This window comes from Mastigoproctus giganteus, chromosome 1, assembly GCF_048544385.1.
Source record: "Mastigoproctus giganteus isolate SK-2022 chromosome 1, ASM4854438v1, whole genome shotgun sequence".
Taxonomy (NCBI): domain Eukaryota; kingdom Metazoa; phylum Arthropoda; class Arachnida; order Uropygi; family Thelyphonidae; genus Mastigoproctus; species Mastigoproctus giganteus.
Genome location: NC_143575.1, coordinates 186,703,758 through 186,722,484, shown reverse-complemented (window position 1 = coordinate 186,722,484; position 18,727 = coordinate 186,703,758). Strand labels below are relative to the sequence as shown.

The following is an 18,727-nucleotide window of genomic DNA, read 5'->3' as shown; positions in this document are numbered from 1 at the left end:
CCTGACATGCATAATGAAACAAAATTTGTCCATTTGCAGTGTGACGGAACACAACAATCAATGCGATGCACTAAAACAAACTAAACATTTGGGGTTTTTTTTTTTTTTTTTTGATTGGTGGGTGTAAAGACAGCAGGGTTACAAGATAATAGGTACACTAATCTCCAAATGATGACTTATAATGCTGCTTCCTGTCGCTTATTTGCAAAACATCTATTTATACCTATTCTATTTATTATTTGAATTTTATGATTTCTGGTTGATTTTTTTATTTGGAATCTTAGGTGATTTATTTGGTTAATCTGATCCCAATTAATCGAGACACTGCTGTACCTTATAAATGTAAATAGTATTTTAACAGCTTTTTTTTAAAATGGTTCCAACTTTTGGTATACTATATGTATAGATTAAAAATATATAGAATGAATAAAAATTTCTGCCAAAATCATAATAAATTTTGATCTATTACTTAATCATATAGTTCGGTGGAGTCCAACCTTTTCCCCGTACAAGGGCCATATTCAAAGTTGGATTTGTTTCGTTGGCTGCAATGAGTGATTCAAGAAAAATTAATGTGTTAAATTTTCTGTATCCTGTTACATGTAAAAGGAAGTTTTATATTTTCATGTTACCATCTTTTATTTTCAGACTTTATATAAATGCAAATCCCAATACTTTTATATGCAACAAATCTGTCAGTAATTTTTTTTTTTAGATTTTATTAAAATTATTAAAGTTATAAAACTGACTTACTTTTGTTTTTTAAAAAAAAAAACACCTTACTTTTGTTTTTAAATACTCACTTTAGAAAATTTACAACCTGAAAAGGATCATGCTTTTCAATATTAAGGTGAATAAATAAATATGATACAACTAAAATTGAAAATATTAGAAAATTTTATTAACTACGATACACGAACATTTACTGAACAAAACTAAACATTTAATGAGATGACTGGGGCTGGATATTTTGGTTTCAACCAAAATTTGGTTGAACATTTGTGGTGGCAATTCTCAATATGGAATGAAACTGCTCAACTATTATTCTGTTTCTTTTTAAATATTTATTTGATTTCATGCATGAAAAAATTTGCTCGCAAACATACGTTGATCCAAACAAAGTAGCCATTTTTTTGGCATTTTCTTTTATTAGCAGAAAATCTTCAGATGGGAGAACCAGGTAGAATTCAAATAGTTTATTTTCACAGTCCATATACGTATTTTTTAACCATGCTTTGGCTTGAAGATCAATAATTTCAAGTTGCAAGCTGGGATTGTAGTTTTCAGCCATAGAAGTAAATGGATTCCCAAACAAGCTTATGTCTTTTTCATGGGATCTTATATCAGCAAATAGACTTAAACTTGCCGAAAAGTAATTGTAATAATGTGACGGTTTCACTTTTAGGTAGTTTCTTTTTTAGCTCGGTACAACATTCAAAGTGAACTAAACTGTCTTGCCCAATTTGGGATTTAAATAATAACTTATTCTGAAATGATTTGATGTCACCATACAAATCAGAGACCAATTTTCCTTTCCCTTGCAGTTTTAAATTAAAGGCATCACAATAAGTAGAAATGTCTGTAAGAATTGCAAGATCAGCTATTCCATATTTGATACTTGTTTCATTGGTTTCCCTTTTCCTGTCATAAAAATATCAATTTCATGATGCAGTTTAAAGAAACGATATAACACTTTGCCATGACTAAGCCATTTCACTGCACTATGTAAAATTACATCTTCGTATTCATCTTCAATTTCTGAAAGAAAAACAGTGATTAAGGCCATGGGATCTTATAAAATTTACAGTTGAAATAACCCATTGGTTTGACCCTTTTTTTAATAATAGCACCCTTAAGTAATTTATTTCATTTTGTGGCACCCCTACTCATTTTCTGCCTGTTCTCTCTCTCTCTCTCTCTCTCTCTCTCTCTCTCTCTCTCTCTCTCTCTCTCTCTCTCTCTCTCTCTCTCTCTCTCTCTCTCTCTCTCTCTCTGTGTGTGTGTGTGTGTGTGTGTGTGTGTGTGTGTGTGTGTGTGTGTGTGTGTGTGTGTAATTTGCATGAAACTACTGGCCTATCTTGCTACTGGCTGCATAGATAGAGCTACTAGTAATTATATTTATTTTATGTAAATGCTATGTATTATAGTTAAGTCATTGTCTGGCTGTTTAGACAATGGTAGGCAAAGTTAGCAAGGTAATGGATAGAAATACACTCCTGCCATTGGTATTACACCAATAGCTCAGAGTGTGGAAGAATTTTAGTTGTAGAGGAAAGTAAATAGTATATGATTGAAGAATATAACGCTGGTGCTCAGGTTATCACGGAGTGCAATTTTCCGTCCTTGTTAGTACAGGCGGGTCTCGATTAACGTGATTAATTTGTCCCACGAGCGCATCGCGCAAACACGTTAATTGAAGATCATAACCAATAGGAAAAATTATAATTGGTCCTTGACCTTCTGGAATGTCTGTAAAGAATTTTAAAAATACCTTTTAAATAACTTTTTAACTGTATATAATGTAAAAGATAATGAAAATAATTATGGATTTAAATGTTTATTACATAAAACAGCGGTTGTTAAACTGTGTGCCACGGAATATTTTAAATTTTCGAGGAAAAACACAGCAATGCTCGACATCTGTCGGACACTGCGCGAACTACTAGCTCGAGGTAGTTCACAGTTTCAGCATTTCTTATTAAGTTGTTTGGACCTAACTATTAAACAAAACTGTTAGGTATTTCTTTTGGTCTGGGTGCGCCTTGAAAAAATTACTGAGACATTAAAGGTGCCGTGAACCGAGAAACTCTGGGAACCTCTGACATAAAATACACAATGAAGAAATTACTGCTGCGGAAATATTTGAACAGTGTTGACTTTCTCTTCTCATCAATCAATTTCCGATAGCCGACAACAATCTTCTCTGGGCCCTGGCGAAATAAATATCACAGAGAACGTCAAACCTTTTGTTTGAGGTTCTATGCAATACGAAAGATTTCATCTAATTCTTTTACCGTTATCTCCTTCGCAGTAACATTTTCATCCAGCTCATTTAAAAATTTGAATTTTTAAATGCAAGTCTGCATTGACTTTATTAGCAGGAGACAAACATGTCTTCTTCCGATGGTTGATGGAACACACCGAGGCAGGTAGCAGGCAAATGCTTGTTTATTGACCGTACAACTCGCAGTAAGCTTAACGTGCGATTCAAATCTTTTTCAACTATCGCATAAAAAAAAAAGATCTCGTTAACTGGAAATTTGCATCGTGTAAAGTGAAAAGTGTTATCATTTTTCAAATAGCGTTAACTGAATATCACGTTATGCGAGGCCTAGCTGTATTTCCATATATATATATATATATATATATATATGGATGTATTATATGTACCTTCATAATATGACAATGTACATAGTGAAATGCAAGCTTATGGCATCGAAATGAAAATAAGAAACAATTTAATATTAAATGTAATATTTATTAGAAATTTCAAACAAATCTTTCAAACCAGCGCCTTTGCTAGCAAAAAAAAAAAAAAAAAAAAACCACTTATCCCGTCAGCGCTATCCAGTTTCGCTAAAGTTTTGATAAAGGAGTTTTTTGCCTTTTCACGAATTGATGAGTGAACTTAACGGAATTTTATTTGGAGTTCGGTCTTCTATACACAGATTTAAAGCTTTTTCCATTTTTTCTAATTTAACATCACGAGTTATATAGCAAATTTTTGAAGCAATTAGCGCGTTTTCATTCGCTAATTGTAATTAGCGAATTACAATTAGCCACACCACACTGTCACTTATGGACACTACGGCAGATTTTTTTCTTCCGATTTTTTGATTGATCGTACTGTTGACTCATTGATTTTATAATGTTTTGCCACTGAGGAGACACTTTCACCATTATAAATTTTATTTAACTCAATTTTATTCGCTAATGTCATCACTTTCTTTGATATTTTCACATTCTCTTGTTATTCGTAGCCATATTTTTGTAGGGGTTAAGAAAGAACTTGTCCACAATAGTCACTTTCTTTCGTTAACACACTCGAAAAAGTCTGTTTTACACTGAAAAACGGTAGATTTATCATTTTTGTAAGCATATCAATTTATAAATTTATTCAATTTATAAGCATATAAATTAAAAGCAAATGACGAAACCTTCCATGACAAGCGCATAACACATACTGAACAAGGATTAGCGAGAAACATCCACGCTCGCGATTTTGTCACCCCTCTCCCCTCACCCACTGAGCGCTGTTTTGACCAAGAAAGATAATTTTAGCCACGCCCATGTTTTTTTATGGCGGAAAATATTCACGGCACTTTAAAATTCACATTTTTTAGGTTTCATTTTATATTAAATCGGCGATCGCGAATAGCGGGGGTTTACTGTATATACAGGGTGTTTCAGTTAAATGTTTCAGAACTTCTAAGAGGGGTAGGGTACATCCTGACAACTCGAAATCATATACCAATGGGCAGAATCGAAAATTCCGAGCTTTAGTGCAGGGAATCTTAATTTCGCACAAGAACGCCAAGTTAGTAGGATGGATGATTACACGAACGCAGAGTTAGCCGATATGCATTTGGCGTACGGGGCTGCAAATTGTAGTGGGCCAGCCGCACAGCGTTTGTACGCGGAACGATATCCGACGAGGCGTATTCCCAGTCATAATTTCTTTGCAAGACTGCACCAGAGGTTAGCTGAGAGAGGTTCATTTGAAAGAGCTGACAGGGACAGGGTAAGAACAGCACGGACTCCAGCCGTCGAACAGAATGTGCTTGCAGCATGTACAGGGGAATCCAAGAACGAGTACACGAAGTCTAGCAAACGCAGTCGGGGTTTCCCATTGCAGCATCTGGAAGATTCTCCGAGAACAAGACATGCATCCGTTTCACGTGCAGCGTGTCCAGACACAGCAAACGGAGGATTATGCACCTCGTATTGCTTTCGCACAGTGGTACCTTGGAAAATGTGCTACAAATCCCCTTTTTCCTGCTGAAGTGTTGTTTTCCGATGAGGCATCCTTCACAAGGGAAGGAATTTTCAACACACATAATGACCATATCTGGGCGGCCGAGAACCCGCATGCAATACGACGTCGTGCAGCACAGATTCGATTTTCGATCAATGTATGGGCCGGTATTATGGGAGATCACCTCATCGGACCTTACCTGTTACCGTGTCGTCTAACCGGACCTATCTACTTGATCTTTCTGCAGCAAGTATTGCCACAACTTTTGAGAGATGAACAGATTTCTGCATCGACGCAACAGACAATGTGGTTCCAACACGATGGAGCCCCTGCCCATTATAGCGGAGATGTTCGTAACTACCTGGATGTCACATTTGGTCAACAGTGGATCGGACGTGGTGGTCCCGTGCGTTGGCCTGCTCGGTCACCCGACCTATCATGTCTTGATTTTTATTTCTGGGGTCATATGAAATCGCTAGTTTATGACACCCTTGTTGACAATGCTGAGGAGCTGGTTGCAAGAATCACAGTAGCTGCCGAAGAAATTTGAAATTCGCCTGGAGTATTCCAGAATGTTCGGATGTCCATGCGTCGGAGATGTGAGGCGTGCATTGTAGCCCGTGGAAGAAACTTCGAACACTTACTTTAATCCATGTACCTTTTGCTTCTTTTCATGTATTATTAAAACGATTTCTCACTTACGGTCTCTTCTCTTTATGGTGCTTCTGTGTACAACACCGCTTCAGGAAAGCATTTCCGACCCCACATTGCTATATGATTTCGAGTTGTCAGGATGTACCCTACCCCTCTTAGAAGTTCTGAAACGTTTAACTGAAACACCCTGTATATATATATATCAATATTAAAAAAGTTATATGATAGTTATTATAATAATAAGGATTTACTTTTTTATAATGAAATAAATACTTAAATTTAAAAAAATAATAAGTTTAAGTAACTTAAACCCAAATTACATGGTACCCCTGGAATGTTGAAGCACCCTGGTTGAAAACCACTGAAATAACCACATTCATAACATGTTGGAGATACACATTCCCACAGAGCTTCTTTATACAAAATGCAGTGAATTCCAATTGCAGGTTCAGCTCCAATATCTATCATTTTCTTGGTTATTCTACTCTTAAGCAAAATGTTTTTACCAATCATATTTTTTTGCACCGTCAGTTGTGACTTCTACCATGTTTTTAATGTTTAATCCTAACTTTTCAAAAATTTTCAAAAAGATTTACCTGTAGTTTTCCGTGCATACTCTGTAAATCAGCTAAATCTTCAAACTGGTACAAAATTATCATTAATTTCACATATGAAGATAAGGATTGGGCTGTGTTATTTACATCAGTACTGTCATCCAGTGTCGCACTAAAATATTTCATTTGTTTTGTTTTCAAAAAGTTGTTCAAACAAATTATTTTCAATATCTTCTACTCTTCACATAATTATTGGTTGAGATAAAGACTTCTTTACTTATGTAAATACTAGTAGAGGGGGAGTCTTGTATCATTGTTTGTTTCTCCAAACAAATTTATTCCACAATTTTTAACCAACAACACTTAACAAATTCACCATCAACGGTTTACTTTGAAAAGCAATCAAATGTGCAACTTGATAACTGGCACTTACAGCATATAAATTTCTCTAACTGATACGTTTTCAGTGTGTTTTGTTGTTTTGTAACTTTGAATACTTTTCTTTTCGCAATGCTCCTTTATGTTCATCGTAAGATTTATGCTTGGAATCAGTGTAATTTTCAATTATATTCTTTAAAACCTGACAGTTTCCTTACACTCCAAACACACTGCTTTTCCATTGTACTCAATGAAGAAAGTCTTCAGTCCACCTTTGATTAAAAACACTAAACTCCAAATCAGCTTTCCTCTTTCGGAACATTTTTAAGGATGATTTTTTAATTGAATACAATGAACAAGTTGTATCAAAATAGTAAAATTTCACAATATGAAAAGATTGATACATACAAAACTGTATTTAGCATACATATGACTGCACTGAACCACATTGTGCATGTTTGATGCAGTCGAGCTCAATGCTTGCATACCCAAAAACAAGCAGTGGAGCAACTCTCTAAAATGCTGGTTTAGTTCACTTTCCGCACAGGTTGTAGATTGGGCACTACTGATATAGCTGATTAATTGCCGTGTTCAGATTGCAACCCCTCATTGTTGAATACACTTTTAATCTGTTAGGTGCATTGATTGTCATGTTTTTCTGAGAGTATTCTGACAGCCATAGTAATATGGTCCTCAATGATTCCTTTCAGTTCTTGTGGATTTCTGGGTTTCAGGTTGTATACAAGCGATTATTCAATTTGGCCCTGGCAACCAATCCATTGACTTCAATGATAAAGATTAACTGTGTTACAGATTGAGTGATTTAAGTACATAAAAGCAACGAGAAAAAAAAAAAAATTAACAAAAAAGGAATAACATTTCCAAAGGAATAACACTGGGTTAGAAAGTTGATAAATCTCCCTGAAGTGAAACATTCTCAGAAATTTCAATTCAGTAAAGAGATTGTGGAAGTAGAGAAGGATGTTATTTCAAGTTCTCAAAAGTTATTTCGACAACATGCATTTGTTGAACTAATTATGATATGCTTAATGTGAATACAACATTCACAAAATGAAAATCCATGCTCATTCTCATAAAATGAGATTTTTTGATGTGAACTACCATAAACCTCACACCTGAGGGAAGAGTTTAAAAAAAAAAAAAAAAAACTTCAGAAAGCCTGGCACTGAACTGAAGCCGCTAGTTTCATTGCATAGCATGATCACTCCACTAATGTTAGGCCCAGGGGTTACATTAATTGTACAAAACCAAAACATTGTTTATCAATACTTGATGTTATCTTTGAATGTTAAAACTTATGGATAATTTAAAGTACTTACATGACATTGTAAAGAATGTCTATTTGAAGTACACAGTTGTTAAAATTAAAGTATCCCTATGTAGAGAGCTCTGGAACAAGTTCTAAGGCTCGTACTGAAGAGAAATTTGGACAACTGGTACAATAAAGAATGCACTCAGCATTTATTGAAAAAAAAAAAAAATAATAATCAGTCACAAAATTTGTCACTATATGGCACTGTGGCAATACAAATCACTTAAACAGCACTACAATTGTTCAATGTGTCTTCCATTTTGGTCAACATGAGTTTCCATTCGAAGAACAGCATTTTCTACAATATAACATAACATGTCAACTGGAACAGCCAGCACATGACATCTAATGCTGTCCTTCAGATCTGCCAGAGTTTGATATCCTTCCCGATACACCTGGTTCTTCAAAAAACCCCACAACCAGAAGTCACATGGGGTGAGGTCCGGTGATCGGGGTGGCCAAGATATCTGGAAACAATGGCTGATGACCCGTTCGTCTGTAAAGTGTTGCCTTAGCAATCTTTGGACAATGGTGGATGTGGAGTGGCGTACCATCTTGCATGAATATGATATCCTGAAGGCACCCACATTGTTGCAGCTCTGGTATTACAAAATTTGCCAACTTTTATCGCTGTCCAGTGAAGGAACAGGTGTGGGGTCCAGTCGGTGTTACCTGTTCAAAAAAATGACCCAATCATGAATGTGGCCGTAAACCCACACCACACTGTCACTTTTGGAGAATGCAGCAATACCCCTTGGATAACTTGGGGGTTTTCTGTTGCCCATATGCAATAGTCGTGCATATTCACTTGTCCATTTAAGCAGAAGTGGGCTTCATCACTCCAAAGGATGTTCCATGGCCAAGTGATATTCACTGTCATTCGCACCAAAAACTGAAGTGCATATGTGAAACGAATAACTGCATCACCAAGCTTTAGCTGCTGCAGCATGTGCATCTTGTAAGGATAGTACTGCAACACCTGATGCATTACTAGCCTTACAGTGGAATATGCCATGTCCACTTCATGAGAAACAGCTGGCACACTTGCACTACCATATGGAGTGACTTGATACGAATAACTGCATCACCAAGCTTTAGCTGCTGCAGCATGTGCATCTTGTAAGAATAGTACTGCAACACCTGACGCATTACTAGCCTTACAGTGAAATATGCCATGTCCACTTCATGAGAAACAGCTGGCACACTTGCACTACCATATGGAGTGACTTGATACGAATAACTGCATCACCAAGCTTTAGCTGCTGCAGCATGTGCATCTTGTAAGGATAGTACTGCAACACCTGATGCATTACTAGCCTTACAGTGGAATATGCCATGTCCACTTCACGAGAAACAGCTGGCACACTTGCACTACCATATGGAGTGACTTGATAAATCTACAACAGCCATAGCCACATCTTCAGTACAAGAGGAGTCCACTCGTTTTTTACTTCTACATGGTTGAACACCAAGATGTCCTGTAGCCTCAAATTTCACAATCATTTTGCAGACAGCACAAACAGTCATAGGTCCATGTGAGTCTTATGCACTTCTGACGCCAGAATTCTCTGATAGCCGTAGCTGCATTGTTGCTGTTCTGATAGTACAGCTTCACTAATAGTGCCTTTTCCTGCAATGTTGTTGGCATTGCTTCTGTAGTGCAGGTAAACATCTACTGTATGATTTTGAAGAGATTGCTTTGCTTTTATACAGTACAGTAGAGCTGAGTAGTGGCGCTGTGGCAATAACTTACAATATTTGCATAATCGTAACTAAGATAGTTACGGGCCAGACAGTGACAAATTTTGAACTAATTTTTTTTCCCAATAAATGGAGAGCGCATTCTTCATTGTACCTGTTGTCCAAATTTCTCTTCAGTACGAACCTTAGAACTCTCTCCAGAGCCCTCTCTACATAGGGATACTTCAATTTTAACAACCCTGTATATCTCAGGGAGTCTTGCATTTTCCCTTAAAAGCAACTCACAAGAACATTGAGGCTAGCATATTAAATGTATAACTGTGTGACCGAAGATGGTCTGAAATCTTAAGCACTGCTAGCAACTAAACTTTGAAAGGCTTGTTATGGATGATATTAAACTTTATGGGAGAATGGTATGGAAGCATAACCTAAATAGTTGCTAGTCTTCTGACTGAAGAAAGTGAAATAATGAAGTTACACTGGCAGTGACAATGTTACTACTGTCATGCCATTTCTGCAAGAGGGTTTCAAAAACCTAAATCACTGGAATAAACATTTGAATATCATGGTGATATTCAAATACAAAGATATTCTAACAAAAAATAAGTTTAATTTGTAACCTGGATGTATTATATACACTAGATCCAGATATTTATTACCTCAAGCACGAAGTCTACTGAAGAGTAATAAAGCATATAATGCCTAACTTTAGCATTAGTGGAGGCATATGATGCAAGAAAGCTAGCTTATATAGCATTACACATAGTATGGTCAAAAATTACAGGACTCTCATATTAAACAAAACTAAACCTAGACACAGCCACTCTAAAAGTATTCGTCTTGAGCAGTAATATACATTTGCCACTATGTACTTTTCTCCACAGGCAGTTGCTATTGCAACAGCCTTTGGAGAAAAGAAATAAAATTGCAGTGAGTGATCATGAAAGTAAGGAAGATGTAACACAATGGTATTGTGTTTACCAAGCTTGTTGCATGAGGAATGAGCAGTGTTGCAGGTATTCAAAGGTTACATGCAATCCAAAAGTTACATGCAATCCAAAAGTTTTGCGATGGATTCGGAAGGATAACATCAACAGAGACCAGTAAAAAGGGCAGAAACAGTCATCAGCAGAGCAGCTGAAGTTGGGATTAATTTGATAGAAAAGGGTCAGCATGACAGAGAATAATAAAGAATGATTTGAAGACAATTCAGTAAAACATGCAGAGTTGCCATAACAAAGAGACATTGGTCTAGATGTAAAAATTTGTCAGAAGAACAAGTCTGACAGAATGCTGTCTATAAGTTTTAGACAGAGGGAACAAATAGGTAAAAGGTCTTTTAGCTCTTGTGCTTGCATGCTCAGGGATGGACAGGATTTACCTTGTAATTTGTCAAGATATCTACGGAGGTAGATTTCTGCTGACAGAATCAACAGTAGAATTCTAATCTGCCGTCATTGTTTTCATATCGATATAGCAGATACTGGAAGTTTCTACGTAACTTGTAGCAGTGTAATCAGTATCAGCAGAGAATTATAAAATACATTGTAATGTACGAAAGTAATAGTCGTAGAGCTTTAAGAATATAACTTACCTTGATAGGAGATACAAAATTCATATTATGCAACTTGGTAGGAGAAAACTCAATATTGAAACACACACACACCTGCCACTTTATTAGGTACACCTACCTAGTAGAGTGTTGAGCCTCCTTTAGCCTTCAAATTCGTCTAGGCATGGATTGAACAAGATGCTGAAAACGTGCAGGAATGGAGTACCATGCAGACATGGGTGTTACGCAGTTCCTTGAGATTCGATGGAGGTGTAGGCCTGCAGCGAACAGCCCTTTCCAGTTCATCCCAAAGATGTTCAATAGGTTTGAGATCCAGGGAGTGAGCGGGCCACTGCAGCAAAGAAAAGCCATTGTCACATTCCTGGAACCATTCCATAGTGATTCGGGCTTTGGGCACTGGCGCATTATCTTGCTGGAAGTAACAATCTGACTGAGGATAAACTGTCAACATGAGTGGATGCACTTGGTCAGCAACGATGTGGCATTCAGATGTGAATCTATGGGTATCAATGGACCCAATGTGTGCCAAGAAAACATTTCCCACACCATAACACTGCCCCCACCACCTTGCACAGTAGTCGTCAGACATGATGGGTCCATGAATTCATGTTGTTTTTGCCAAATTCTGAGGCTTCCATCAACATGATGCACGAGGAACTTCGACTCGTCAGACCAACTGTTTTTCAATCCTCTATAGTCCAGTGCTGGTGTTGCTGCTCTCATAGGAAGTGTGATAACAAAGGTCCACAAAGGTGATGTGCGACATTGTGGCCTGTATGTTTGCTTGCACAATTCTAGCCATCCTCCTCTGACCTCTCTCATCAACAAGTGATTTTCTTCCACAGGAATGCTGTTAAAAGAATGTTTTCTGTTCGTTGCACCATTCTTGATACACCCTTGAAACTGGTGCATGAAAAGTTAAGGAGAATTACCGTTTCAGAGATGCTTTGTCCAGCATGTCTTGCACCTACTACCATGCCATGTTCGAAGCCCGTTAGATCATTCCTTTTTCCCCATTCTTGCTATGGTTTGTATGCTTAACTGATAATAAAAAGGTTGTTCTGTTGCATTTATGTCCACAACTGTGGTCATGTGACTTGCAACGTTGTGGGGCCAACCATTTGTGTGCACAGCAGGGGTGTACCTAATAAAGTAGCAGCACAATGTATATATTTAGTGTTCTAACTGCACTGGAAGAGAAGTTATATTTTTAATTGTATTGAAAATGAATCAAAATCATGCCTCAGACGAGAGCAGCAAAGCAAAAGGCTCAAGGTAGTGGGAATGCTGTGGCTCAGGGGAGAACATCGAGGGGGGCTGTCCTCAATCACAGCCCTTTGAAATGTTCTGCTTGTTCGTTTGTGGAACTATCAGGAACAGGACAAGATATTGCCATGAGAAATGTCCTTGAGTGTGCTCAATGTAAGGAGTGAGAGGAAATCAGGCACCAACTCAGAGTTATGGTCCTTTATGAGAGCGTGAAGAACAGGGTAGATGCTCTCGAAGGATTTAAATCGAGGAGTCCATCAAGCGCTCAGTTACCCACATCAACGCCAGAGCGTACAACTGAACATCAGTCAACACAGGCAATCCCCAAGGCATTAGAATGTGCTGGTCCAACAAGAACTAGTTGTCAGTGACTATTGTCAGAAAAATGGGAAATATTGTGCAAAAAGGATAAGTGGAACAGGACAAGGGTATGCCTGCCAGGGGGCAAAAGTTGATGAAGTAGAGCAGATGTCATCTTTTAATAGCACAAAAGGTGATATTTTGTACACGTGGGTGCTAATGATATTAAGAGTAGGCGAATGGCGGAATTACTTAACAAGTACAGGTCAATGTTCAAAAAAAAACTTCAGTTAGGGTTGAATTTGAAATTGTCTGCAAATCTGCCCAGACACAATAGGAGGGAGTATATGGTGAGAGCCTTGTCAATCAATTCAGCCCTGGAGAGATTGTGCAAGGCTCATGGGATAGAAATTTTTTCAGCCTGGTCTGTGCTTGTTAACAGGGGAGACTGCTTCAACAGGGATGGGATACAGTTAAATAGAAAGAGTGTAAGAATATTTTCTGATGATATCGATGCAATGTTAGGTGGGTCGGAAAACTGCTAGCTTGGGGGGAATACATGGACTAATAGATTAACAGTAGTCGCTGGCAGAGGTGAAAGTGATTCTTGCACTGCTTCTATTGGAATGAGCAGCAGCCTAGAAAACACGGTGCAGGGGATTTCAGAGACTGCTGGGGGCCATCACAGAACAAGTAAATACATGGGCTGTGTTAGGATAGCTAAGAATAAAAACAGCTGCATGTATACTTGTGTGTACACCAATGCTAGGGGGATTTTAATTTCTCAGATATTGACTGGAACTTGTGAGTTGATCACTTTCACGGTAGCAAGGGTTTTGTGGATTTATTGGATGATTGTTCTTCTACATCAGCATGTTCGGGAAGCAACTAAAGGGAGTAATACTCTTGATCTGATTATCAATAGTGATTCTTCATGCATTAAGAATCTGCAGATAAAGGAACCACTAGGTGGCAGTGATCACAGTGCACTGATGTGGGTTTTACTTAAATATTTAACTACCATCAGGGGTAAGGTGAAGTGTTTTTACTTTCATAAAGGTGACTACGTTGTCTGAGACAGTTTTTAAATACTTTACAGCGGGACCAACTGATGTTACCAATAGCAAATTCTAAATGGGAAGCATTCAAGGAATTAATCTTGGAAGCTACTAGGCTTTTCATACCAACTAAGAAATATTGTTCAAGATTTAGGCCTAAATGGATATCAGATGATCTAATGAGACATGTGGCAGAGAAGAAAAATGCGTGAGATACATATAAATGAACAGGTTTCACAGATGCCTATGGTAGATATAAGCTGGTCAGTAATCAAGTCACAACGGGGGTTACGCAACAAAGGCAAATTACGAGAAATCTTTGGCAAAGAACTGCAAAAAAAAAAAAAAACAGCAGAGTTCTTTACTTATGTAAACTCTAGAAGGAAGAGAATGAACCACTTGATATCAATGGTTCAACTGTTAATGTTCCTGATCAGGTAGCTAGCAAACTGAATGAGTATTTTGCATCTACATTTACACATGGAGTTATTCAGGGAGGGGAATGTCTGAGGTGTATTAAACTCTGGCAGTGAGCTTTTTTTTTTTTTTTTTTTTTGTAGTTCTTGGTGTATCGGCTTCTGTGGCCATAATGCACCTTCCAAGGTTTTTGCAGTACTTTGATCCAAGCGCGAGGCAGGATTCGAACCCACGGGTTGCTAGGCAGGCACTTTACCCCACCTGGCTAGCCCAGTCAGCAGCAGTGAGCTAAATGGTTTTTGTAATAACTGAGGGCAAAGTGTAGCGGAAACAGTTGAAGATAAACATAAGAAAGGCACCTGGGGTGGATAGCATCTATCCATTTATATTAAAAGAGGCAGCCAAGGAAGTAAGCAAACCCGTGGCCTTAATTAAGATACCTTCCTTGGACTCGGGGGAGATACACATGGACTGGAAATGTGACCCCAATTCAAAAAGGAGGATCAAAGGGTGACAAGTAATTACAGACCTGTTAGTTTAACTTGTTCCAAGGAAATTAAATGGAGGCAGTGGTCAAAGAATCATCTAGACAAGTCTTCAGTTATAGTTCAGACACAGCATGGGTTTGTTACGGGGATGTTTCGTAACACAAAGGAACTGGACAGAAAGAATAATTTTGATATCATATACTTGGATCTTAGGAAGGCTTTTGATACCGTTGCACATGAAAAACTGCTGTATAAATTGGAGCAGTGTGGCATTGGGGGAAAATTGTTGCTATGGATAAAGGGACGGTTGAGTGGGAGAAGACAGTTGTAATTAATGGACACTGCTCTAGTGGAGTCCTTCAGGGTTCAGTGTTGGGTCCACTGTTGTTTTCTGTATTAATTAATGATATTAATAAAGGTATATCAGGCTTAATGTCTAAGTTTCAGTCGATACAAAGGTTGGCAGGGTAAGTTAATGACACTAAGCTACTAACAACAGGATCTAGAAAAGTTGAGCAGGTGGGCTGAAAGGTGGCAACTGAAGTTTAACATTGACAAATGTAAAGTACGGCATATGGGTAGCAGTAACCCCAGAGTAATGTATTAACTGTGTGGTACTACACTCAGGGTGTTAGAGAATGAAAAGGACCTGGAGGTAATTGTGCAGTCAGACATGAAGTTTTCTGAGCAATACAGATGGTCTGCAAGAGTAGCTCATGTTGTCTTGTCAATGATATAAAGGAATTTTTCTAGTAGGGGTAAGGAGGTGATTATCCCCTTGTATAAGGCAATGGTCAGGCCCCACCTTGAGTACTGTATGCAGGTCTGCAAGCCTCATTTTAGGAAGGATGTAGAGCTGCTGGAACGAGTACAGAGAACGGCAACAAGATTAGTGAATGGAACAAAGGGTGCTCTTATGAAGAAAGGCTTAAGTTTTGCAAATTACAGTGTCTGGAAACTAGGTACCAGTGAGGTAATGTGATTGAGGTGTATATGGCTTTGAATGGATTGAGCAGGCTCAATGCTGATGGGATTCTTCCTCGTGCTCAGATTACAAACCTGAGGAGGCATAAATTGAAGTTGTGGAAAGAGTTTTCGAATAGATGTGAGGAAATTTACCTTTAGCCAGCAGGTAATTGACTGCTGGAACAGACTTCCATCTGTTGTTGTGGAAGTTGATAGCTTAAATAAATTCAAGGAAGAAGTGGACAAACTTTTTGAGCAAATGGATGGGTGAAATAGGACTTTTTTTTTTTTTTTTTTTGCTGATGTATAAGCTTGCTTTTTTGCATCATATGCCTCTACTCATGCTAATATATGAAAGAAATAAGCAAATGAAATGAGAAAAGGGACATTGGTTATATACTTGAATTTTTTGCTGAGCTTAGAATTCTTACATCATATTGCCAATACTAATAACTCCCACAAAGCTTTCCAGTTCAATAAAATACAAACCACACAACTGATTTACAGAAGATAAGCACATATTTAACAATTCATATCTAAATCATTCCATATCTAATTCCAGGTAAAAATTTATCATAATCATTAGAATATAAATTGTCATAAAATACTTACTTGTCCTCTTTTTCATAAATATTTAATCCCAATGCATCCACACCCAACCATAAGTCAGTGCCCTTCTTGTTTTTGATATCAAAGTAGTTTACACCATACATTTCTAGATCCTGAGCAATTTTCAGATATTCCATCATGGCATCCTCTCTGTGTATAAGAAGAATAATTTTACTGAATTCTGATAATGTTGAAAACCATAATCTTAATAATGCACTTCTGAAAAGTTGTGATAAATTAATTCTATTACCCTACTTATATTTTAATTAAGTTTAAATATTTTCAGCTCTATCATAAGTCTTATTGGGAGACCCCCCCCAACCCAATTTGCAAGAATTACTTTTTCTCTTATTTTCAGATTATAAACACAGGCATAAATTGAAATTTCTAAAAAACCTATAAACAGTTGACTAAATGCAATTTATATCATTTTTTGGTGAAGGTAAAGAAAGCCAACACAAAAACGACGGGAAACTTAACGGTCAAAGGCATTTCAAGGGTACTGCAGCTTCTCCCTGCATTCTCGGTAAACAGATGGCGCATGTTATCAGTAATGGCAGTAGAAGCTAATAATGATGTATTGGTTAGTTTTTTTCTCATTATTAAACAGATTATTGGAGTTAATGAGTGTAATGCCTTTGCGGCTGAATTTACTTACGGGTACACCCTCCAGACTGCCTCAGTTTTAGGGTGTTTATCCCCCCTTCCCACTGTTTTAATCTGATAGGGAAACAACTTCTACTGCAACTACCAATAACACACACCATCTGTAGAAGTCGTTTTTAGTATCGGGTTAAAACAGTGGGTACAGGGGATTAACACTAAGACTGAGGCAGTCTGGAGGGTGTACCCATAAGTAAATTTCAGCTGACTCAGTTTGGTATGGCATAAACACTGGCAAAGCAAAATTGAGAGTAGGAGTTTATTATAGGACTAATGATTCCGACAAGTATAATGAACTGTACACAGAAATAGTGGGCCACTAAATCACATTGTCATATAATGGGGGATTTTAATTTCTCAGATATTGACTGGAACTTGTGAGTTGATCACTTTCACGGTAGCAAGGGTTTTGTGGATTTATTGGATGATTTAATAATAAGGGAAAAAAAAAAAAGCTAATCAATACATCGTTATTGACTTCTATTGCCACTACTGATAACATGAACCATGTTATTAGACTCCCAGATAGCAAGCTGTCCTTGCTACCTGGGAGTCTAAAACGCTGATGGATTTGATTTGATTTAAGAATTCTTGGCACAAGAGCTACTGCGGCTAAAATGTGCCTGTACGCTGATGGAACTGATATTTGGGTGACACCCAAATCAAGTGGACCTAATTTCGGCAAAGTCCAGTCAGTCTGTGACAATCAAATCCCCTGTTTGCACCTTCACAATGGTGGGACTGTTAGTAGCCCTGGGTATAACCTCCATGTGCAAGTCCTGAAATACAGCACCTAGCACACTGTGGGTGACCTGGTGGTCACCCACAGTGTGCGCCAACATAAACATGGGTCGAGGTGTGGTACCCACACCACATGGAAGAATGCCGCCCCTCTGTGTTACCAGGCAATACTAGGTGGTATATGACTCCTAAACCAATGCACTGCCACCCCTTTGATTATTGGAGGCTTAAAGTGGTGGAACACACATTTAGTCTCCAGAGCAAAGTTCTGGTAAACCCTCTCCCAACTCTTCCATCATGCAATATGATTGTCTTTTGAGGTTATGGACATCATGACAAGATCCAATCTCCCTTACATTTTGAGGATACAGTTCAAAAACTGTGTTCACATGCTGGCCATTAGCAGTACACCAGAACGAACCTATTGGTAACTCTCCAGGAGGCCTCCAGATCAGCTAGTATATAATCTCACTGGCTCTACTCTGCCAGATAGTGACTGGAGGCTGTCAGAGTAGTGTGTATGCAGGGGGCATTATCGAGGATCTGTTATGTCAAGGAGCTGGATATATTCTTACCATGTATGTGTATGCCATATTGAAAAATTTCATTACTTCATACAGCATGAAGTAATGAAAGTTTATTCAGTAGTAAGAAAATGTCCTCCCAACAAATTGTCAAACTAATAGAACAAACTTATCTGCAAAAAGATCTAAACCTCACAAACAGTTACTTATTTCACAAAAATAAGTGGTCTCAGTTCTAATCACAATGTATTTCCATTTGCAGTCTGCCAAACTCCATGTACTTTTTCTGACAGAATCACAGTTATTACTTGATTCTACCACTGCTCATTTCAGATTTGTTTCGAATTATTCACTGTATAATTCCTTTCACTTCAAAGATAACTGTGCATATGTCCATTTGATATTCCCTGTTGGAGACTTAGTAATTTGGAATCTGCTCTTTTCGATCTTCTCTGGCTTAATCTCTACCACATTCTATCAAATTCATCTGTTGCCTCTATTATTCTCCCAACTCCACTAATCAC

The 18,727-nt window shown here is 37.8% G+C and overlaps 1 protein-coding gene across 1 annotated transcript in view; it reads right to left on the bottom strand.

Annotated features, from left to right (window-relative positions):
• Positions 1-18,727, bottom strand: part of LOC150091369 (moesin/ezrin/radixin homolog 1-like) — a 220,619-nt gene that overhangs the window by 67,793 nt on the left and 134,099 nt on the right. The window contains exon 8 of the mRNA XM_090375244.1: positions 16,279-16,425. Within this exon, the coding sequence (XP_090231370.1) occupies positions 16,279-16,425 (147 nt within the window). The remainder of the gene's footprint in view (positions 1-16,278; positions 16,426-18,727) is intronic.